General features: G+C 41.4%; 1 protein-coding gene across 1 annotated transcript in view; it reads left to right on the top strand.

Moving 5' to 3' along the window:
* Positions 1–24,998, top strand: part of AUNIP (aurora kinase A and ninein interacting protein) — a 34,411-nt gene that overhangs the window by 7,437 nt on the left and 1,976 nt on the right. The window contains exon 3 of the mRNA XM_032621260.1: positions 23,690–23,831. Within this exon, the coding sequence (XP_032477151.1) occupies positions 23,690–23,831 (142 nt within the window). The remainder of the gene's footprint in view (positions 1–23,689; positions 23,832–24,998) is intronic.

Here is a 24,998-nt window from a genome sequence, read left to right as displayed (position 1 = left end):
TTTATTCCTAGGTATTTTATTCTTTTTGTTGTGATGGTAAATGGGATTGTTTCCTTAATTTCTCTTTCTGATTTTTCGTTGTTGGTGTATAGGAATGCTGGTGATTTCTGTGCATTAATTTGTATCCCGCAGCCTTACCAAATGCATTGATTAGTTCTAGTAGTTTTCTGGTGGCATATTTAGGATTTTCTATGTATACAATGATGCAAACAGTGACAGTTTTACTTCTTCTTTTCCAATTTGTATTCCTTTCATTTCTTTTTCTTCTCTGATTGCTGTGGCTAGGACTTCCAAAACTATGTTGAATAAGAGTGGCGAGAGTGGACATCCTTGTCTTGTTCCTGATCTTAGTGGAGATGCTTTCAGTTTGTCACCATCGAGTATGATGCTAGCTGTGGGTTTGTCGTATATGGCCTTTATTATGTTGAGGTAGGTTCCCTCTGTGCCCATTTTCTGGAAAGTTTTTATCATAAATGGGTGTTGAATTTTGTCAAAAGCTTTTTCTGCATCTATTGAGAGGATCATATGGTTTTTGTTCACTTTGTTAATGTGGTGTATCACATTGATTGATTTGTGTATATTGAAGAATCCTTGCACACCTGGGATAAATCCCACTTGATCATGGTGTATGATCCTTTTAATGTGTTGTTCGATTTCTTTTGCTAGTATTTTGTTCAGGATTTTTGCATTGTGTTCATCAGTGATATTGGTCATTAATTTTATTTTTTGTGATATCTTTCTCTGGTTTTGGTATCAGGGTGATGGTGGCTTCGTAGAATGATTTTGGGAGTGTTTCTCCCTCTGCAATTTTTTGGAAGAGTTTGAGAAGGATTGGTGTTTGCTCTTCTCTGAATGTTTGATAGAATTCTCCTGTGAAGCCATCTGGTCCTGGACTTCCGTTTGTTGGAAGATTTTTAATTACGGTTTCAATTTCATTACTTGTGATAGGTCTGTTTATATTTGCTAATTCTTCCTGGTTCAGTCTTGGAAAATTGTAGCTGTCCAAGAATTTGTCCGTTTCTTCGTGGTTGTCCATTTTATTGGCATATAGTTGTTTGTAGTAGTCTCTTATAATCCTTTGTATATCTGCAGTGTCAGTTGTGATTTCTCCTTTTTCATTTCTAATTTTATTGATTTGAGTCCTCTCCCTTTTTTTCTTGATGAGTCTGGGTAAGGGTTTATCATTTTTGTTTATCTTCTCAAGGAAACAGCTTTTAGTTTTATTGATCTTTGCTATTGTTTTCTTTGTTTCTATTTCATTTATTTCTGCTCTGATTTTTATGATTTCTTTCCTTCTACTGACTTTGGGTTTTCTTTGTTCTTCTTTCTCTAGTTGTTTTTTTTTTTTTTTTTTTGCAGTACGTGGGCCTCTCACTGCTGTGGTCTCTCCCGTTGCGGAGCACAGGCTCCGGACGTGCAGGCTCAGTGGCCATGGCTCACGGGCCCAGCTGCTCTGCGGCATGTGGGATCCTCCTGGACCAGGGCACGAACCCGCGTCCCCTGTATCAGCAGGTGGACTCTCAACCACTGCGCCACCAGGGAAGCCCTCTCTAGTTGTTTTAAGTGTTGGGTTAGATAGTTTATTTGAGATTTTTCTTTTCTTTTTTTTTTCTTTTTTAAGGATTTTTTTAAACATCTTTATTGGGGTATAATTGCTTTACAGTGGTGTGTTAGTTTCTGCTTTATAACAAAGTAAATCAGTTATACATATGTTCCCATATCTCTTCCCTCTTGCGTCTCCCTCCCTCCCACCCTCCCTATCCCACCCCTCCAGGCGGTCACAAAGCACCTCTGTGCCATGCGACTGCTTCCCACTAGCTATCTACCTTACGTTTGTTAGTGTGTATATGTCCATGACTCTCTCTCACCCTGTCACAGCTCACCCTTCCCCCTCCCCATATCCTCAAGTCCGTTCTCCAGTAGGTCTGTGTCTTTATTCCTGTCTTACCCCTAGGTTCTTCATGACATTTTTTTTTCTTAAATTCCATATATATGTGTTAGCATACGGTATTTGTCTTTTTCTTTCTGACTTACTTCACTCTATGACAGACTCTAGGTCTATCCACCTCATTACAAATAGCTCAATTTTGTTTCTTTTTATGGCTGAGTAATATTCCATTGTATATATGTGCCACATCTTCTTTATCCATTCATCCGATGATGGGCACTTAGGTTGTTTCCATCTCCGGGCTATTGTAAATAGAGCTGCAATGAACATTTTGGTACATGACTCTTTTTGAATTTTGGATTTTTCAGGGTATATGCCCAGTAGTGGGATTGCTGGGTCATATGGTAGTTCTATTTGTAGTTTTTTAAGGAACCTCCATAGTGGCTGAACCAATTCACATTCCCACCAGCAGTGGAAGAGTGTTCCCTTTTCTCCACACCCTCTCCAGCATTTATTGTTTCTAGATTTTTTGATGATGGCCATTCTGACTGGTGTGAGATGATATCTCATTGTAGTTTTGATTTGCAGTTCTCTAATGATTAACGATGTTGAGCATTCTTTCATGTGTTTGTTGGCAGTCTGTATATCTTCTTTGGAGAAATGTCTATTTAGATCTTCTCTGCCCATTTTTGGATTGGGTTGTTTGTTTTTTTGTTTTTGAGCTGCATGAGCTGCTTGTAAATTTTGAAGATTAATCCTTTGTCAGTTGCTTCATTTGCAAATATTTTCTCCCATTCTGAGGGTTGTCTTTTGGTCTTGTTTATGGTTTCCTTTGCTGTGCAAAAGCTTTGAAGTTTCATTAGGTCCCATTTGTTTATTTTTGTTTTTATTTCCATTACTCTAGGAGGTGGGTCAGAAAGGATCTTGCTGTGATTTATGTCATAGAGTGTTCTTCCTATGTTTTCCTCTAAGAGTTTGATAGTTTCTGGCCTTACATTTAGGTCTTTAATCCATTTTGAGCTTATTTTTGTGTATGGTGTTAGGGAGTGATCTAATCTCATACATTTACATGTAGCTGTCCAGTTTTCCCAGCACCACTTATTGAAGAGGCTGTCCTTTCTCCACTGTACATTCCTGCCTCCTTTATCAAAGATAAGGTGTCCATATGTGCGTGGGTTTATCTCTGGGCTTTCTATCCTGTTCCATTGATCTATCTTTCTGTTTTTGTGCCAGTACCATACTGTCTTGATTACTGTAGCTTTGTAGTACAGTCTGAAGTCAGGGAGCCTGATTCCTCCAGCTCCTTTTTTCGTTCTCAAGATTGATTTGGCTATTCGGGGTCTTTTTTGTTTCCATACAAATGGCGAAATTTTTTGTTCTAGTTCTGTGAAAAATGCCAGTGGTAGCTTGATAGGGATTGCACTGAATCTATAGATTGCTTTGGGTAGTAGAGTCATTTTCACAATGTTGATTCTTCCAATCCAAGAACATGGTATATCTCTCCACCTATTTGTATCATCTTTAATTTCTTTCATCAGTGTCTTATAATTTTCTGCATACAGGTCTTTTGTCTCCGTACGTAGGTTTATTCCTAGATATTTTATTCTTTTTGTTGCAGTGGTAAATGGGAGTGTTTTCTTGATTTCCCTTTCAGGTTTTTCATCATTAGTATATAGGAATGCCAGAGATTTCTGTGCATTAATTTTGTATCCTGCTACTTTACCAAATTCATTGATTAGCTCTAGTAGTTTTCGGGTAGCATCTTTAGGATTCTCTATGTACAGTATCATGTCATCTGCAAAGAGTCACAGCTTTACTTCTTCTTTTCCGATTTGGATTCCTTTTATTTCCTTTTCTTCTCTGATTGCTGTAGCTAAAACTTCCAAAACTATGTTGAATAAGAGTGGTGAGAGTGGGCAACCTTGTCTTGTTCCTGATCTTAGTGGAAATGCTTTCAGTTTTTCACCATTGAGGACGATGTTGGCTGTGGGTTTGTCATATATGGCCTTTATTATGTTGAGGAAAGTTCCCTCTATGCCTACTTTCTGCAGGGTTTTTATCATAAATGGGTGTTGAATTTTGTCAAAAGCTTTCTCTGCATCTATTGGATGATCATACGGTTTTTCTCCTTCAATTTGTTAATATGGTTTATCACATTGATAGATTTGCGTATATTGAAGAATCCTTGCATTCCTGGAATAAACCCCACTTGATCATGGTGTATGATCCTTTTAATGTGTTGTTGGATTCTGTTTGCTAGTATTTTGTTGAGGATTTTTGCATCTATGTTCATCAGTGATATTGGCCTGTAGTTTTCTTTCTTTGTGACATCCTTGTCTGATTTTGGTATCAAGGTGATGGTGGCCTCGTAGAAGGAATTTGGAAGTGTTCTTCCCTCTGCTATATTTTGGAAGAGTTTGAGAAGGATAGGTGTTAGCTCTTCTCTAAATGTTTGATAGAATTTGCCTGTGAAGCCATCTGGTCCTGGGCTTTTGTTTGTTGAAGATTTTTAATCACAGTTTCAATTTCAGTGCTTGTGATTGGTCTGACCATATTTTCTATTTCTTCCTGATTCAGTCTTGGCAGGTTGTGCATTTCTAAGGATTTGTCCATTTCTTCCAGATTGTCCATTTTATTGGCATAGAGTTGCTTGTAGTAATCTCTCATGATCTTTTTTATTTCTGCAGTGTCAGTTGTTACTTCTCCTTTTTCATTTCTAATTCTATTGATTTGAGTCTTCTCCCTTTTTTTCTTGATGAGTCTGGCTAGTGGTTTATCTATTTTGTTTATCTTCTCAAAGAACCCGCTTTTAGTTTTATTGATCTTTGCTATTGTTTCTTTCATTTCTTTTTCATTTATTTCTGATCTGATCTTTATGATTTCTTTCCTTCTGCTAGCTTTGGGTTTTTTTTGTTCTTCTTTCTCTAATTGCTTGAGGTGCAAGGTTAGGTTGTTTATTCGAGATGTTTCCTGCTTCTTAAGGTGGGCTTGTATTGCTATAAACTTCCCCCTTAGAACTGCTTTTGCTGCATCCCATAGGTTTTGGGTTGTTGTGTCTCCATTGTCATTTGTTTCTAGGTATTTTTTAATTTCCTCTTTGATTTCTTCAGTGATCACTTCATTATTAAGTAGTGTATTGTTTAGCCTCCATGAGTTTGTATTTTTTACAGATCTTTTCCTGTAATTGATATCTAGTCTCATGGCGTTGTGGTTGGAAAAGATACTTTATACAATTTCAGTTTTCTTAAATTTACCAAGGCTTGATTTGTGACCCAAGATATGATCTATCCTGGAGAATGTTCCATAAGCACTTGAGAAAAATGTGTATTCTGTTGTTTTTGGATGGAGTGTCCTATAAATATCAATTAAATCCATCTTGTTTAATGTATCATTTAAAGCTTGTGTTTCCTTATTTATTTTCATTTTGGATGATCTGTCCATGGGTGAAAGTGGGGTGTTAAAGTCCCCTACTATGATTGTGTTACTGTCGATTTCCCCTTTTATGGCTGTTAGTATTTGCCTTATGTATTGAGGTGCTCCTATGTTGGGTGCATAAATATTTACAATTGTTATATCTTCTTCTTGGATCGATCCCTTGATCATTATGTAGTGTCCTTCTTTGTCTCTTCTAATAGTCCTTATTTTAAAGTCTATTTTGTCTGATATGAGAATTGCTACTCCAGCTTTCTTTTGGTTTCCATTTGCATGGAATATCTTTTTCCATCCCCTTACTTTCAGTCTGTATGTGTCTCTAGGTCTGAAGGGTCTTGTTTTTATATCCATTCAGCCAATCTGTGTCTTTTGGTGGGAGCATTTAGTCCATTTACATTTAAGGTAATTATCGATATGTATGTTCCTATTCCCATTTCCTAAATTGTTTTGGGTTCGTTATTATAGGTCTTTTCCTTCTCTTGTGTTTCTTGTCTAGAGAAGTTCCTTTAGCATTTGTTGTAAAGCTGGTTTGGTGGTGCTGAACTCTCTCAGCTTTTGTTTGTCTGTAAAGGTTTTAATTTCTTCATCAAATCTGAATGAGATACTTGCTGGGTAGAGTAATCTTGGTTGCAGGTTTTTCTCCTTCAACACTTTCAGTATGTCCTGCCACTCCCTTCTGGCTTGTAGGGTTTCTGCTGAGAGATCAGCTGTTAACCTTACGGGGATTCCCTTGTGTGTTATTTTTCCCTTGCTGCTTTTAATATGCTTTCTTTGTATTTAATTTTTGACAGTTTGATTAATATGTGTCTTGGCGTATTTCTCCTTGGATTTATCCTGTATGGGACTCTCTGTGCTTCCTGGACTTGATTAACTATTTCCTTTCCCATATTAGGGAAGTTTTCGACTATAATCTCTTCAAATATTTTCTCAGTCCCTTTCTTTTTCTCTTCTTCTGGAACCCCTATAATTCGAATGTTGGTGTGTTTAATGTTGTCCCAGCGGTCTCTGAGACTGTCCTCAGTTCTTTTCATTCTTTTTTCTTTATTCTGCTCTGCATTAGTTATTTCTACTATTTTATCTTCCAGGTCACTTATCCATTCTTCTGCCTCAGTTATTCTGCTATTGATCCCATCTAGAGTATTTTTCATTTCATTTATTGTGTTGTTCATCATCGTTTGCTTCATCTTTATTTCTTCTAGGTCCTTGTTAACTGTTTCTTGCATTTTGTCCATTCTATTTCCAAGATTTTGGATCATCCTTACTATCATTATTCTGAATTCTTTTTCAGGTAGACTGCCTATTTCCTCTTTGTTTGTTAGATCTGGTGCATTTTTGTCTTGCTCCTTTATCTGCTGTGTGTTTTTCTGTCTTCTCATTTTGCTTATCTTACTGTGTTTGGGGTCTCCCTTTTGCAGGCTGCAGGTTCGTAGTTCCTGCTGTTTTTGATGTCTGTCTCCAGTGGCTAAGGTTGGTTCAGTGGGTTGTGTAGGCTTCCTGGTGGAGGAGACTAGTGCCTGTGTTGTGGTGGATGAGGCTGGATCTTGTCTCTCTAGTGGGCAGGTTCACGTCTGGTGGTGTGTTTTGGGGTGTTTGTGGCCTTATTATGATATTAGGCAGCCTCTCTGCTAATGGGTGGTGTTGTGTTCCTGTCTTGCTAGTTGTTTGGCATAGGTTGTCCAGCACTGTAGCTTGCTGGTCGTTGAGTGAAGCTGGGTGCTGGTGTTAAGATGGAGGTCTCTGGGAGATTTTCGCTGTTTGATATTATGTGGAGCTGGGAGGTCCCTTGTTGACCAGTGTCCTGAAGTTGGCTCTCCCACCTCAGAGGCAGAGTCCTGACTCCTGGCTGGAGCACCAAGAGCCTTTCATCCACACGGCTCAGAATAAAAGGGAGAAAAAGTAGAGAGAATTAGTAGAAATATGAAGAAAGAAAGAGAGAAAGGAGGGAAGGAAGGAAGAAGGAAAGAAAGAAGCAAAGAAGGAAAGAAGGCAAGAAGGAAAGAAAGGAGGGAGGGAGGAAGGAAGGAAGGAGGGAAGGAAGGAAAAAAGACAGAAAGAAAGAAGATACAGTAAAATAAAATAAAGTATAATAAAGTTATTGAATTAAAAAATAATTATTTAGAAAAAAAAAGGGACGGATAGAACCTTAGGACAAATGGTGGAAGCAAAGCTATACAGACAAAATCTTACACAGAAGCATACACATACACCCTAACAAAAAGAGGTAAAGGGGAAAAAATCATAAATCTTGCTCTCAGAGACCACCTCCTCAATTTGGGATGATTCGTTGTCTAAAGGAGGGAAGGAAGGAAGGAAAGAAAGGAAGAAAGAAAGAAAGAACGAAGGTAAAGTATAATAAAGTTATTAAAATTAAAATTAATTATTAAGAAAAAAAATTTAAAAAAAAACCATGGACGGATAGAACCCTAGGACAAATGGTGGAAGCAAAACTATACAGACAAGATCTCACACAGAAGCATACACATACACATTCACAAAAAGAGGAAAAGGGAAAAAAATCATAGATCTTGCTCTCGAAGCCCACCTCCTCAATTTGGGATGATTCGTTGTCTATTCATGTATTCCACAGATGCAGGGTACATCAAGTTGATTGTGGAGCTTTAATCTGCTGCTTCTGAGGCTGCTGGGAGAGATTTCCCTTTCTCTTCTTTGTTCTCACAGCTCCCAGGGGCTCAGCTTTGGATTTAGCCCTGCCTCTGCTTGTGGGTCGCCGGAGGGCGTCTGTTCTTTGCTCAGACAGGACGGGGTTAAAGGAGCCGCTGATTTGGAGGCTCTGGCTCACTCAGGCCGGGGGGGTAGGGAGGGTCACGGAGTGCCGGGTGGGCCTGCGGCGGCAGAGGCCGCCGTGACTTTGCCAGCCTGAGGCGCGCCGTGCGTTCTCCCGGGGGAGTTGTCCCTGGATCCCGGGACCCTGGCAGTGGCGGGCTGCACAGGCTCCCCGGAAGGGGGGTGTGGATAGTGACCTGTGTTCGCACACAGCCTTCTTAGTGGCGGCAGCAGCGGCCTTAGCGTCTCATGTCTGTCTCTGGGGTGCGTTCTTAATCCCCTCTCCTCGCGCACCAGTAAACAAAGAGGGAAGAAAAAGTCTCTTGCCTCTTCGGCAGGTGCAGACTTTTCCCTCCCGGACTCCCTCCCGGCTAGCCGCGGTGCACTAACGCCCTGCAGGCTGTGTTCACGCCGCCAACCCCAGTCCTCTCCCAGCACTCGGACCGAAGCCGGAGCCTCAGCTCCCAGCCCCGCCCGCCCTGGCGGGCGAGCAGACAAGCCTCTTGGCTGGTGAGTGCCGGTCAGGCCCGATCCTCTGTGCTGGAATCTCTCCGCTTTGCCTTCCGCACCCCTGTTGCTGTGCTCTCCTCTGCGGCTCCGAAGCTCCCCCACTCCGCCACCCGCAGTCTCTGCCCGCGAAGGGGCTTCCTAGTATGTGGACACTTTTCCTCCTTCACAGCTCCCTCCTGCTGGTGCAGGACCCGTCCCTATCCTTTTGTCTCTGTTTATTTTTTTCTTTTGCCCTAACCAGGTACGTGGGGGGTTCCTTGCGTTTTGGGAGGTCTGAGGTCTTCTGCCAGCTTTCAGTAGGTGCTCCGTAGGAGTTGTTCCACGCGTAGATGTATTTCTTGTGTATCTGTGGGGAGGAAGGTGATCTCCGCGTCTTACTCTTCCGCCATTTTCGGTTACAGTTTTTTAAATTGTTATTTTTAATTGAGGTGTAGTTGATTTACAATATTATAATAGTTTCAGGTGTACAACAGTGGTTCAAAGTTTTTATAGATTATACTCTATTTATAGTTATTTTTAAATATTTGCTATAGGGCTTCCCTGGTGGCGCAGTGGTTGAGAGTCCGCCTGCCAATGCAGGGGACACGGGTTCGTGCCCCGGTCCGGGAAGATCCCACATGTCGTGGAGCATCTGGGCCCGTGAGCCATGGCTGCTGAGCCTGCGCGTCTGGAGCCTGTGCTCTGCAACGGGAGAGGCCACAACAGTGAGAGGCCTGCGTACAGCAAAAAAAAAAAAAAGGAAAAAAAATTTGCTATATTCCCTGTACTGTACAATATACCCTTGTAGCTTATTTTATACGTAGTAGTTTGTATTTCTTAATCCTTTACCCCTATCTTGCCACTCCCTCCTTCCCTCTCCCCACTGGTAACCACTAGTTTGTTCTCTTTATCTGTGAGTCTGTTTTGTTGTTGTTTTTATATTCACTAGTTTGTTTTACTTTTTAGATTCCACAAGTGATAGGAAGACAGTATTTGTCTTTCTCTGTCTTACTTATTTCACTAAGCATAATACCCTCCAGGTCCATTCCTGTTGCAGATGGCAAAATTTCATTCTTTTTTATGGCTGAGTAGTATTCCTGTGTGTGTGTGTGTGTGTGTGTGTGTGTGTGTGTGTGTGTGTGTATTTTGGCTGTGCCACGTGGCTTGCGGGATCTTAGTTCCCCAACCAGGGATTGAACCTGGGGCCATGACAGTGAAAGAGCTGAGTCATAACAACTGGACTGCTGGGGAACTACCCCACTGTATGTATATCTATATGTGTATGTGTATATATATATATATATATATATATACACCCCACATTCTTCTTTATCCATTCCTCTGTTGATGGACAGTTAAGTTGCTTCCATATCTTGGCAGTTGTAAATAATGCTACTCTGAACATTTGGGTGCATGTATGTTTTTGAATTAGAGTTTTCATCTTTTCCAGATATATGCCCAGGATTGGATTGCAGGATCATATGGTAGCTCTAGTTTTAGTTTTCTTAAGGAGCCTCCATACTGTTTTCCATTGTGGCTGTATCAATTTTTATTTCCTCCAGCAGTGTACAGGGGTTTCCTTTTCTCCACATCCTTACCAACATTTGTTATTTGTGGTCTTTTTTGTTTTTTTAAATTAATCAATTTATTTATTCTTGGCTGTGTTGGGTCTTTGTTGCTGCGCGCAGGCTTTCTCTAGTTGTGGTAATCAGGGGCTACTCTTTTTTTTTTTTTTTTTTTTTTTTGCAGTACGCGGGCCTCTCACTGTTGTGGCCGCTCCCGTTGTGGAGCACAGACTCTGGACGCACAGGCTCAGCGGCTATGGCTCACGGGCCTAGCCACTCCACGGCATGTGGGATCTTCCTGGACCGGGGCATGAACCCGTGTCTCCTGCATCGGCAGGCGGACTCTCAACCACTGCGCCACCAGGGAAGCCCAGGGGCTACTCTTTGTTGCAGTGCATGGGCTTCTCATTGCTGTGGCTTCTCTTGTTGTGGAGCATGGGCTCTAGGCACGTGGGCTTCAGCAGTTGTGGCTCGTGGGCTCTAGCAGTTGTGGCTCATAGTCTCTAGAGTACAGGCTCAGTAGTTGTGGTGCATGGACTTAGTTGCTCCACGGCACGTGGGATCTTCCTGGACCAGGACTCGAGCCTGTGTCCCCTGAATTGGCAGGCGGATTCTTAATCACTGCGCCACGAGGGAAATCCTAGATATTTTATTATTTTTGATGTGATTGTGTTTCCTTAATTTCTCTTTCTGATAGTTCATTGTTAGTGTATAGAAATGCAACAGATTTCTGTTTATTAATTTTGTATCCTACAACTTTACCCAAATTCATTGATGACCTCTTGTGTTTTTATTTTTGGTAGCGATTTTAGGATTGTCTATGTAAAATATTATGATATCTACGAACAGTGACAGTTTTACTTCTTCCTTTCTAATTTGGATCCCTTTTATTTTTTTTCTTATCTGATTGCTGTGGCTAGGATTTCCAGTACTGTGTTGAATAAAAGTGGCTAGAGTGGGCATCCTTGTCTTGTTCGTGATCTTAGAGAAAATGCTTTCAGCTTTTCACCATTGAGTATGATGTTGGTTATGGACTTACCATATATGGCCTTTATTATGTTGAGGTATGTTTCCTCTATTCACATTTTCTGGAGAATTTTATCATAAATGGATGTTGAATTTTGTCAGTCTTTTTCTGTTTGCTTTGTGTATCCCTTAACTGCTTATTGTGCATATAGATGATTTTACTTCTTTTGTCTTTTAATTTCCCTACTACTAATTTTGTGTGTGGATGACTTACTACCTTTACTGTATATTTGCCTTTATCAATAAGCTTTTTCCTTTCATAAATTTTTATGTTTCTAGTTATGGCCTTTTTTTTTGCTTAGAGAAGTCCCTTAAACATTTCTTGTAAAGCTGGTTTGGTGGTGCTTAACTCTCAGCTTTGGCTTGCCTTAAAACTTTTGATCTCGCTATCAAATCTGAATGAGAGCCTTGCCAGGTAGAGTATTCTTGTTTGTAGGTTTTTCCCTTTCATCACTTTAAATATATCATGCCACTCCCTTCTGGCCTGTAGAGTTTCTACTGAAAAGTCAGCTGATATCCTTATGGGAGTTCCCTTGTATGTAACTTGTTGCTTTCCCCTTGCTGCTTTTAATATTCTCTCTTTATCTTTAATTTTTGCCATTTTAGTTGCAGTGTGTCTTGGTATGGTCCTCTTTGGGTTGATCCTGTTTGGGACTCTCTGTGCTTCCTGGATTTAGGTGTACTTTTCCTTTCCCAAGTTAGGGAAGTTTTCAGCTATTATGTCTTCAAACATGTTCTCTGCCCCTTTCTCTCTCTTCTCCTTCTGGTACCCCTGTAATGTGAATATTAGTGTGCTTGATGTTATTCCAGAGGTCTCTTAACTCATTATTGACCAGGGGATTTTTGCAGAAACTAATGCCTATGGCTGGTGATTTGTTATGTAAGTGAATATTGAAATATCTCCGGTCAATAACATTCAGGTAGCAAAGACCTATTAATGTGTCTCTGGTCAATAATGTGTTAAACTGTCCTCATTTCTTTTTATTCTCTTTTTCTGTTCAGCTTCAGTGATTTCCACTGCTCTGTCTTCCAGCTTGCTCATCCATTCCTCTGTATTACTTAGTCTACTGTTGATTCCTTCTAGTGTATTTTTAAGTTCAGTTATTGTATTCTTCACCTCTATTTGGCTGTTCTTTATATTTTCTGTTTGTTAAAAACTTCTAACTTCCCATGCTGTTCATCCATTCTACTCCTGAGTTCTTTGGTCATCTTTATGATCATTATCTTAAACTCTTTTTTGGGTAGATTGGCTATCACCACTTCACTTAGTTCTTCTGAGATTTTATCTTGTGTCTTCATTTGGAACATGTTCCTCTGTTGCCTCATTTTACCTGACTTGCTGTTTTTATTTTGTTGTATCTGGTAGGTTGGTTATGTTTCCCTGCCTTGGAGAAATGGCCTTTTGTAGGAGACATTCTGTGTGTCCCAGCAGTGCACTCACTTCTGGTCCGAGTGCCCCTTGTATGGCCTGTGAGGGTCCTTCTGTTGTGGCAGGCTGACTACTATGGGCTGTTTGGTAGGTGTGGCTGGCCCCCTCTCGATAAATTGAGAGATGAGTTGTTAGGGCAAGGAATAGTGACTTTATTTGGAAAGCCAGCAAACTGAGAAGATGGTGGACTAGTGTCCCAAAGACCCATTTTACCCAAGTTAGAATTCAGGCTTTTTTTATACTAAAGGGGGAGGGGGTGTGATTGGTTGTTGCAAACTTCTTGATGCTGGAATCCTTTGTTCTTGCAGCTGTCCATGTAGGTCAGGTCATGATGTTCCCATAAACTTCCAACTGAGACAAAGGTTATTTTCTGTTCTGCAACTTTTTTTCTTTATGTAAACGGAAAAGTGTTATATCTTTAAAGGTCAGAGCCTTGAGAATGGGCTATCCTTATATTTTGGGCTATAGGCAACATTCTTGTAGCAAAAGCAGTAGAATACAAAGGTTAAAGTAAAAGAAACATCTAATATGGAGTCAGATTTGTTCTTCCCTATTATACTGCCCTGTCAGTGAAGCCAGATCCTGGGGCTTGTGCCCGCCCACTGGCAGACAGAACAAGGTCCTGATATCTGGCTGCAGGGCCCAGGGTCCCAGGCCTGATGCTGGCCTGCTGGTGGATGAGTTGGGTCCTGTCATAGCAGGCAGCAGGGCTGTGGTTGTCTTGGGGCTTGTGTCCTCCTGCTGGTGGGTAAGGCTGGTCTGGAGGCTAGAACAGGTTTGCTGGTGAGGGGGCTGGAGCACAGTGGGTTTGGGGGCTGGTGTCTGCCCACTGATGGGTGGAGTTGGGTCCCAGCTTCTCTGGCTGCAGAGCCCTAGGGGTCCTGGGTCAAGTGCCTGTGTACTGGTGTTTGGGGCTGGGTCCAGGCCCCTTTGGTGGGGAGGGCCGTGTTCAGGGGTGACTGTAGGCTTAGCAGGGGGTCTTAAGGCAGCCTGTCTGCTTGTGGGTGGGGCTGTGTCCCCACCCAGTTAGTTACTTGGCCTGAGGCATCCCAGTACTGGTGCCTATAGGCTGGTGGGCAGGGGTAGGGCTGGGTGCTGAAGCTAATAATAAGCTAGAAGGGGGATTCCAAAATAGGCTTGCCAGCCCCAGTGTCTGTGTCCCCAGGGTGATCTATAGTTGCCTCCTGCCTCTCCAGGAGACTTTGCAAGATCAGCAGGTACGTCTGACCCAGGCTTCTTTCAAATTACTGCTTCTGCCCTGAGTCCCAGTGTGTGCACCCTTTGAGAGTGGAGTCTCTTCACGGTTACAGTTTATTACAGCAAAGAGATACAGATTAAAGATTAAAGGGGCAGATTCTAGGTGAGTTTCAAGCACATAGGACAGAGTCTAGGAGGATTGCAAGCATGACATTTCCACTGTCCTTCCAGTGGCATATTGGACAGCACTCATTACTCCCAGTGTCCTCTACCAGTGACAGTACACACAGAGTATAGCCAATCGTGGGAGCTCACTGAGCCTTGGAGCTTTTACTGGGGCTTAGTCTTGTAGATATGGTTGATCCTTGTGCGGCTGACCTTAGTTTCTGTTCCCTGTTCAGGTCAAGCTGATACTGTTTGGCCCAGAGCTCTTGCCATAGATCACATTGTTAGTACAGACTATCGGGTGTGGCCCAAGGCCTCAGGGTAAACAAAGACACTCCTGTCCGGACATTAGAGATTGCTTCCTATTAGCTGAGGGCAAAGGCCAGACCTCTCTTTGGGTAAGATACTTTCCTACATGGGAGTAATTCAGTTTGGCTAATGAGTAGGGTATACGTAGAGGAGTTGAAGGTGAGATTAGGAGGGTAAACTCTTGCCATGTTGTTGGAAATTCATGGAAGGTGTTTGACATAATGGGAGGTGTCTCTATGAAGATAAACCCAATAGTTGTTATAGGAAAGTAAGTGGTACAGTGAAAGGTAGGCTGGAGGAATATATTGCAGAAGTTAAGGTAAGAAATAACATGGGCCCAATCCAGGATAGTAGAAGTTGAAGTTTTTTGTTTTGTTTTGTTTTGTTGGATTATTGATCTCTAAAAGTTAGTGTTATTGAACCAGGTTTGTTTGCCTGATGTGCAGCAAGCCGAATATTGAGATGCTGAGGTTTGCAGTAGAGAAAGGGTTTATTTACAAGGTAGCCAAGCAAGGAGATGAGAGAACAAATCTCATATCTGCCTCCCTGAAGGTGAGGGGCTTGGGATATTTATGAGATAAAGAGGCAGGGTAGGGCTTCCCTGGTGGCGCACTGGTTGAGAGTCCACCTGCCAATGCAGAGGACATGGGTTTGTGCCCCAGTCCAGGAAGATCCCACATGCCACGGAGCAGCTGGGCCCGTGAGCCATGGCCGCTGAGCCTGCGCGTCCGGAGCCTGTGCTCTGCAACGGGAGAGGCCACAGCAGTGAGAGGCCCGCGTACCGCAAAAAAAAAAGAAAAAGAAAAAAAAAAGAGGCAGGGTAGTCTGAAGTGTTGGGGATGTTGCAGGAGAATGGGGTGTGAGAGGGTGGTCATGTCCCAGGTCTTGGATGAGTTCCTGGGATAGGCCAACAAGTGAGGGTCCTTGGCTTCACGGAGGAAAGAATTCTAGAGCGACCCATAGTGATGTGAAAGCATTTTATTTAGAGAGATACACATTGCATAGGCAGAATGCGGTCATTCTCAGAAGGCAAGAAGCGGCCCCAAGGTGTGGGGCTGGTTCGTTTTTATGGGCTGGGTAATTTCATAGGCTAATAAGTGGGAGGATTATTCCAACTATTTTGGGGAAGGGGCAGGGATTTCCAGGAATTGGGCCACCCCCCACTTCTGGCCTATTATGGTCAGCCTCAGAACTGTCATGGCGCCTGTGGATGTGTCACTTAGCATGCTCATGTATTACAGTGAGCATATAATGAGGCTCAAGGTGTACTGCAAGTCAAATCTTCCGCCATCCTGGGCCTGATATGTTCTAACCAGTTTTTGACATATCGTCAACATCTATGCCATTCTTTTAAAGGTTGTGCCCTGCCCCATTCCCTCCTGTCTCAGGGAAAGATGATTGGAGGCAAGAAAAAGGTAGAGCAATGGGTGTTCTGTGCAGGCATATCTGAGTTACATGCTTCTATCATGGGACGCATGTTCAGAAAATGGCAGTGTTAGCGTGATCTGAGGGTGGAATTTTTGGCCCTCTGACATCAAAAAGTCATCTGTCTGACACTTGAGCAGGCCTAGTTGAATGGTTGGTGGTCTCGACTGGTTTGAATTGAGTAAGACTAGCTCCATGCTCCTGAAATACAACTTAAGCAACCATTAGTGTAGTGAGTGACCCATAAGTCAGAGGTGTTATCTATAGGGAGTGGTTAAAGAAGTCTTGTGATATGTTGTCTAAGCTACTTGAAGCTTGAAGGGTATACAGTTTGCAAGAAAAGTTAAAGCAAGCTTGGTCAGTAAAGGCAGGTTACATGATATTATTCATTAAGCAAGTTATAGTTTAAGAGAGATAACTGATGACTACCCTTGGTTTCTTAAGTATATATCTAAAATATAGCTATGCTCAAGAAGGACCTAAATGTGGGCTTTGGTGAGGGGGGAGGGGTGTTGCTTAAATATGTTTTTTTAAAAATTAAATTTATTTATTTTTTTAATTTATCTTTGGCTGCGTTGGGTCTTTGTTGCTGCATGCGGTCTTTCTCCAGTTGTGGCGAGTGGGGGCTACTCTTCATTGTAGTGCGCGGGCTTCTAATTGCATTGGCTTCTCTTGTTGCGGAGCATGGGCTCTAGGTGAGTGGGCTTCAGTAGTTGTGGCACACGGGCTTAGTTGCTCCGCGGCATGTGGGATCTTCCCGGACCAGGGCTCGAACCTGCGTCCCCTGCGTTGGCAGGCGGATTCTTAAACACTGCGCCACCAGGGAAGCCCTTAAATATGTTTTTTAAGCTGTGACTTTGGTCCAGTTATCTGCAGCCCTCAGTGTTTCTCACCTTTTAAAGAACCTTTGCATCTTCCCTTCGGTTCTGTTTACATTTAGGAACCAGAAATTGGTACCTGAGTAAGTAGAGGATGATTATAGAGAAAAAAGTTAAAAATATAACTTGAACTAGTGATTGGAAATTGGGAGAAACAGTATAGGCTGATTTGTGTGTGTGTGTGTGTGTGTGTGTGTGTGTGTGTGTGTATGTGTGTGTATGTGTATTGTAGAGGCGGAAAAAATTTCCCTTGTTCCCTTCTGGGTTCTTTGGCTTGTCTAATAATTAAATTGATATAAGAGATTAACAAAAGAAAAATCAAACAAAAGTTTCATAACATATATCTCCTGCATAGATGAGAGAGACGCAGGAAAACCTAACTCTCAGAAATGGCTAAAGCTATCACCTTAAACACCATTTTCAGCTAAAGACAAAAGAAGATGTTGGGGGTGGAGAGTCAGTTATGAGAGGTTACCAGGAAAGACACAGTAAACAAGGGTAAGGTTGTTATGCAGATGTAAGTTGTTGCCTTCTCCATTGATGAGAATTTCAAGAGATTTAGAGTCATCCTCTTCCTGGTACAGAGAGGAAGACGGCCTTACAAATGGAGATTTCCCTTAATATAAATGTCTCTTACAAAAGGGTAACTTATACTCAGAGCTTTTCCTATGTCTGCTTTTTCTTAAAAATAATCAGCCTAAAATAATCCTTATGCCAAGGAGGCATATTTTGGGGTGACAAATTCTGCTCTCCTTCAGTATATCTCTATCTCTATCTGTATCTATATCATCTATATTACACACACACACACACACACACACACACACACACACACACACAATGCTTCTATTCACAAAGTTGACATCTAGGCTGATTCGCAGAGTTGTCCCAGAGTGGGGATGCCCCCTCCATTGTGTTTCAGTTGAGGCACCTACTTTCCCATTTAAGTGAGCACAGTGCTCTTCTTTCTTTCATGGGACTGTCATCTCTACTATTGAGAGGGTCACATGTGGCCATTCCTATTTTGGAAGTAGTTAAAGCAGGATGTTTAAACAGATTTTCAATAAATAGTCTTTATTAGGGCAAAACTGATGATAAATGTACTAAACATTGTACTACAATGAACTCTGACATGCATGACATCCTTTAAGTGAGAAAAATCTCATTAGCGAGAAGCACCTTTGTATGAGATGTAGCGTTGCTCATGGGTGTAGACATATCAGGTGTCTAGTTTAGGAGTTGTGATACTTAGAAGAAATTGCTTTTCTCTTATCATTGCCGAATTTTCATTAGGTTTAGATGAAAAAACAGTGCCAGGTCGTTCTAGAGAAGGTTCTTGCCATAATTTTCTATTGTTAGATTACTTTGGGAGGAAAATCTTCACAGTTTTCAATGGGTGTACCCTGCTGTGTTCTAGACCTTATGTGTGTGAAAGGAAAATCAAAGTGGTGTTGGTATTGATAAGAAGGCTCTCTAAAATGGAGCTGGGAGGCCATTAAGGAAGTGTGACTTACGCACATCTCAGCCTGGATGGAATCTGACCTTTTGACCACTTATTGTCCTAATGAAGACATCCAGAACATCTGCCAGAAACTCAAGATACTTAGCGGACTCTTACCCTAAAATAATTTGTGATTCCTTAAGGACAAATATTTCCTGACTCACGTCAGAGTCAACCACAATTCTCGCCAGGCAACTTTGAACAACCTCATGGCTTTTTGTCTTTATAAGCCCCTCTTTCTCTTCTCTGGAACACTCTTTAGGTTTTACCAGAATCTATGTCTCCCAAATTGCAATTCTTAAGATCCCCTCCCAAAAAAACTTTTCTTACTTGCAGCCTTCTGCATTGTTTTTTGGTCTATATGTGTGACATCAACTACAGTGACAGGAGCTCATCTTAACTTGATCACAGTATTAGAAATGCTTTAGTTCTTTTCTGACAGCTTTGTTGATGTTGAAAATGTAATGAGTAGGTATATAATAAACAGAAACTGGAATGTATCCTTCCTGTATGTCTACTTTCTTCCTAAAACATTTGTTGAATTGAGTACCTAGTGTGTGTATTAAGCTGGTTGTGTGGAGGATAGGAAAAAAGTATGTGAATCAAATGTTGATCCCAGGATTTTGTAGTGTTAAGTCTTGAAATACCGAGTTCAGAAGAGGAAGAGGTCACATCTAGCTGTGAGAATCAGGAATGCTTGGCTCTTAAGTTGAAGAATAGGTAACATTTCAGAGTTGGGTGTGAAAAAGGCCCTTCTCTGTGAGGCACAGAAGTGAGGAAGGTGAAGTCCATAATAGGGACTGGTATCTAGTTGAGTATTATGTTAGAGTGTGCATAAAGGGTTTTTGGTAATGGAGAAAAAGGAAGCTGAAATCGTATAAGTGTGGGCAGTCTAAGAGTCTACATTTTATGCTATAGGTTCTTGCCAGAACAAGATGGTATGATCACAGTTGTGCTTTAAGATTTATCTAGATGTTGGGTATGGGACTGATTGAAACAGGTAGTAAATGGGGGCCTGACCAGTCAAGAGACTGTTATTCTAATAGTCTAGGACTATGCAGAGTTTATGAAATTCTGAATTAGGGTAATGTATTATTTTTTTTGAGGGTTTGGAAAGTTTGAAGCAAGTTCTGAATTAATACTTTGTTACTAATTCAACAGAGGTGATTTTTATTGTTGGCGATGATGAGAATTCAGACAGCTTTTCTTGGTTGGACTCCTTAAACAATCCTCCTTAGGGCATTCTTATTAGGTAGTATCATCCTTTCAGCCTGACTTGAATGAGGCATGAAAAAAAAAAAAAAAAAAAAAATGAGGCATGATAGTGACTAATGGGAAAAGGTTTTCATTCAGAATGTCATCAAATTAGTGCCGTGAGAGACTAAAGAGGAAGGGGGGACTTGATGTTGCTTTCTGTGATTTTAGAAGTGGGAAAAGATGAGTATGGGCCCTGGGAAGCATAAAGGAAGAGGTAGCATGGCAAAAAGAACTAAATACACACATTCTTGTATTTCAAAGCTGTCACTTTATATGGAAAGTGATACTTCATACACAGATTCAAGACCAGAGTAACTATTATGAAAAAAGGGAAGTTGGATCAAATTATATACCAGGCTTGAAGACCGTATGAATCAAAAAAAGGAATTGGTTTAAAAGTAGAGCTTTAAGGGCTTCCCTAGTGGTGCGGTGGTTGAGGGTCCGCCTGCCGAACACGGGTTCATGCCCCGGTCCGGGAGGATCCCACATGCCGCTGAGCGGCTGGGCCCGTGAGCCATGGCCGCTGAGCCTGCGTGTCCGGAACCTGTGCTCTGCAACGGGAGGGGCCACGGCGGTGAGGGGCCCGCCTGCCGCAAAAAAAAAAAAAGTAGAGCTTTAAGACAAACTTGCAGATAGAATGAGGGCTCTACAGAATTTAAATGCTATGGGGGCATGAAAACATTTTCTAATAGTAAGAGAGGTGATGTATATGATCCCAGATTTGCTTTGCTACTAGAGTTGTGAGTATAAGAAAGGATCACTTTTGGGGTAATCCTTGCCCCCCCACCCCAAAGCATCATTCTCTGTAGGAACACGTCATAGGGGATCCTTGTAATATAGCAAGAGTAGCAGGAGCTCCATAGTTGTAGGAAGTCAGTTTTTCCTTCTACCACTATGAAAGAAGAAAACGATTGGGCCATGAATGTGATATACCAAAGGATTAGAGATTCTTTAGTTTTGGAGGGAATGTGCCTCTTGAAGTTAGGTTCTTCAGGGCATTCTTGTAGGGTAAAAATTGTCAATATGTAGGCTGTGGCTTACCATGGGGTTTGGTCCTGTAGGAACCCAATGCCTATTAGATAGGCCTTCTTATACTATGTAATGTACATACAGGGGCTGCCTTTATTTTGAGGTAGGGATAATCAGCTGAAGGGCTTTGTACCTGGGTCCTCCTCAGTTCCAGATTACCTCCTCTCACTCACAGTCTTAACATTCTACTGAGATAAATGTAAATACACGAAGCCATGGATTTTCTGAGAGGTCTATATCTGGGGCAGTCTTACTCCTGACATCGCTCTGACCCAAGGATGGAGTCTAATCCTGATAAGTATGGCCAATTTGGTAAAAAGCTTATTCCCAGACGTTTTGCTAATTGAGGTCTTAACTGTTTTCCGATAATCTGTAGTTTTCTATAAATTGTCGTTATAGGATTTAGCATACATGTAGTAATTTAAATAACTATTACTAGTTTGTCTGTTTTCCCCCTTAAGCTGTAAGCTTTATCAGGGCAGAAACACTTGTTTTGTTCATCACTGTTTCCTAGTACCTAGCCTATAGGTGCTCAGATACTTGTTGGCATACTAACTCACATTATTTCACATATCTAGGATGTGTCTCCCATACAATTTAGAGAGCCATGTGCCTGCTTGGGTTTCCTCATAGCATGGGGGCCTGGTTCCAAGAGTGAGCATCTCAAGAAAGCAAGGCAGAGAAGTGCATGGCATTTTTATGACCCAGTCTTGGAAATCATGTAGTGTTGCTTCTATCATACTTTATTGGTCAGGCAGTCACAAAGTTCTTCACCAGTTCAAGGTAAGGGAATATGACTCACCACTTGATGGGAAGAGTAGCAAGGGCAAATTATAAGAAAAGCATGTGAAATGGGAGATCTTGGATTGGTCTTTGAGTTGCCTTTGAATTGGTCTTTGATTGTCTTTGAAAAAGACAATCACAGTTGTTTGCAGTTTTCATCAAATTTGGAAAAATTTGGGCCATTATTTCTTTAAGTATATTTTCTGCCCACTTTCACCTTGTTTTTTTGAATTCTCATTATATGTATGCTTGATACCCCGCAGACCATTAAGAATTTATTTTCAGTTTGTTTCTCTCTCTGCTTCATTTTGGATAGTTTGTATTGCTGTGACTTCAGGCCCACTGTTATTTTTTTCCTGTAGTCTCTAATCTGTTGTTAAGCCCATCTAGTGAATTTTTTGTATGTTCTTTTTCTCAGTATTTTCACGCTTTCCTTTAAATCCTTGAACATATTTATTGTAAAGTTTGTCTGCTAATTCTGTCATCCCTGATATTTCTGACTCTGTTTCCATTTAACCGATCCCCCACGCCACCCCCCAGCCCCCATTATGGATTGTTTTCCTGCTGTTTCACATATCTAGCAATTTTTTGTTGTGTGCTACATTGCTGGGTATCTGGATTCTACTGTCTTTAGAGAATGCTGAAATTTGTTTTGGCAGGTAGTTACTTGCTAATCAAGCTTGCTTTTAAGCTTTGTTAGGACAGGTTTGGAAGTTTTGCTCTGCAGCTAGTTTAGCTCTACTGCTAAGGGGTGATCCTTCTGCTAATTCTGCTGAATGCCACTGGTATTAAAAAGGTCTTTCCACTTTGCCTAGTGGGAACTCTCCCAGCCCTGTGTGAGCTCTGGGAATTGTTCATCTTGCAGTTCCTGGCATTTCTTTGTCTGGCCTCACGGGGTTTCGCCTAACACACTTGTAGGTTAGTATTCAGTAATGGACTGAAGGGATCTCTATGTAGATTTCTGGATGTATTTCTCTGCACTGCAAATCCCAGCCACCTCATCTTCCCCAAATTCCAATCTCAGTCTACTCAATTTATCAAGACTGCAATGCTTTGCCTGAGTACTCTCTCTATACATTGCATTCTGACAAGTGCTTCCAAGCAGAAAGCTAGGGTGTCCCAGGGTTCACCTCATTTGTTTTCCTGCTCTTGAGGATCACAGTTCTGCACTGCCTGTTATCCATTGTCTAAAATCAGTTGTTTCATGTATTTTATCCAGTTTTGTATGGTGGAAGAGAATGTTCCATACCAGTACTCCCAAGTCAAAGTATGAATTTTACATCCAGAATTTCTTCCATCTTTTAACCACTTAAAGTACATTTTAGTTTCCAAATGTAAAAATGAAATGAAGTCAACTTTGGGCTAGAATTAATAATTTGGGTTCAAGTTTCAGGCCTACTTCCAACTTGGTACATGGATATTGTTGGCAAATCTCATTTCTTCTGTGGCTTTCACAGCCAAATTGAATTGAATATAATCCTATTCTCCCTACTTCTCAAGCATTCCATAACAAGCAGATGGAAACAAAACCAAATTACATTAAATAAGGATGAGGTATAAAAGTTGACACATTCCAAACCTTTCTGGCCCATCTTCCAGTTCATACTCGAAGTATAAAGGGTGGGGAGATGAAAATGTAGTAAGACTGTTGCTGTTTCATTGTTCCTCCTCTGAATAATAGCCAACTATTATTAAATGCTGTATATGTGCCAGAACTTCGTAAGCCTTTTATGTGAATTAACTCACCAACTCCTCGTAACTGCCCTATGGGCTTGGTACTATTATTGTCCCCATTTCACACATGAGAATGAGACAGAGATCAGACAACTTCTAGAGGGTCATGCAGCTAGTAATTGGCAGTGGCAGAATTGGTACTGGTTTGAACAGAAGCTGTGTGACTCAGGAGCCATGCTGTTAACCACTGTGTGACTATTTGAAAACGATTAAAAATGTATCAACTGCTACTGATGTAGAATCATTAATTATCTATTATTAAAAAAGTTATTTACTTATTTATGTATTTGGCTGCACCAGGTCTTAGTTGCACGCGGGCTCTTCGCTGCTGTGTGCACATCTTGAGTTGCGGCACGCGGGATCTTTGTTTTAGCTGCAGCATATGGAGGATCTAGTTCCCTGACCAGGGATCAAACCCGGGCTCCCTGCATTGGACACAGAGTCTTAACTACTGGACTGCCAGAGAGGTCCCTAGTTTCATTAGTTATCTTTAAATATAAAGGAGAGAATAATATCACCTGTGGAATCCCTTCCTGTTTGTTTAGTCAGCCTTCCTGATTTCCATGGGGAAGCAGAAAGAATGGGCTATGGTTGGAATATGTGATTCTTGAGGAAAAACAAACACTATCAGTTGGCAGAAAATGGTGGAAGGCGATGTACAGCAAAGACTAGAGGATATGAGTCGAATCCAAGAGGTCTAGTGTGTTTCCAAGAGGGTAACTGGTGTTTACTGAATCCTGTCTGGCAGCTGTTTTGATATTAATAGGTTTCTCTTATTCTTTTTCTCCCCCTTCTCAGACACATTTAATCAAGTCAAGTACCAAAATGCTAACACTCTTTCCTGGAGAGAGAAAGGCTAACTTTTCTTTTACTCAAAGAAGTCGTCCACCTGCAGGCACTCGGCAGACCAGCATTGCTTCCTTCTTCACCTTGCAGCCAGGTATGGTGACTGGACTGGAAACAACCAGGGACCAAAAGGGAGTGCATTTATTTTTCCATGCTGGAATATCTATGAGAAGTGGTGCCATTAGTGCATTGTGTTGAACTTAGCTGACCTATTAGAAGATGTTTTAAAACACAAGAAAGCATCGTCTTTTGGAAAGCAATATATACATACTTTTACAAACATACTTTTCTGGTTCTGTTTATCTCAGTCTAAACAGAACCAGAAAAATATTGGTATTCCCTGACAGAGCAGTGAGGAAAGGCATACTTGGGAGTTGGGGGTGCAGAGGGGAGCTGATGTTCCATTAGTAAGATATATGTCTTGGATTGGCCACAATTAGCAGTCTGTATAAGATTAATTGATAATTGATATGTCTATATGAAGCTTCTCAAATTAATCAAAATTCAAAAGAGCTCTTTTCTTAGAAAGCTTGGCATAAAGTTGGCTTGTGTTTCATCATCCTTTGGCAATTCTTTGTTTGCATGTTCCTCTTCAGGGGACCAGCTGCCTCAGACCAGGCTGGGGCTTACAGAGCAGGGTTCTTGCCAGTTGAAGGGTGCTGGGAAGAGAGCTCTAACTCTTGGTGCTGTTCCCAGGATTGCTTTGCATAAACCTTCAAAATGCCTTCTCCCTACCACAAACAAAAACTTAAACTCTTTTGCTTTAAGTAACAAGGGCAGATTTTTCTCAAAACCACTTTCCATTTCAAAATTCTGATATTTTCTACATAGTCTGTATTGAAGTCTTAGGCCAGTTGAGAACGCTTTTACAAAACAATTTCTGTAGTATATTTCTTGGAAAGGAGAGAAGAAATCAGTCATTAAGCCTTGTTTGTAATTAGATCTTAGCATAATTTGGTGGGGGGCAGTAGGAATTCCACGTCATCTATCTTTAAGGCAGACAGGATCCATTCCACACCTGATAAAGTAGACAGGCTGGACAGTAATAGTTTTTTTAATTGTCCTTTCTACTGATGGACTTAGCATCTAATTGTGTCTTTACTCCCTTTCCCATGACATTTTTGGGGAGCAGGAGACCCATATTCTTTCTCACTGTCACCAGAAGGTTTCTCAGCGTTGGCTGGTCAATGTGATCTTTGAGACTTTACAAAAATGGTGTATATTGAACATGTTTCTCAAAGGATACTATCCAGGGGTGATA

The sequence above is a fragment of the Phocoena sinus genome, chromosome 1, assembly GCF_008692025.1.
Source record: "Phocoena sinus isolate mPhoSin1 chromosome 1, mPhoSin1.pri, whole genome shotgun sequence".
Lineage (NCBI taxonomy): Eukaryota > Metazoa > Chordata > Mammalia > Artiodactyla > Phocoenidae > Phocoena > Phocoena sinus.
This window is presented reverse-complemented; position numbering and strand designations above follow the sequence as displayed.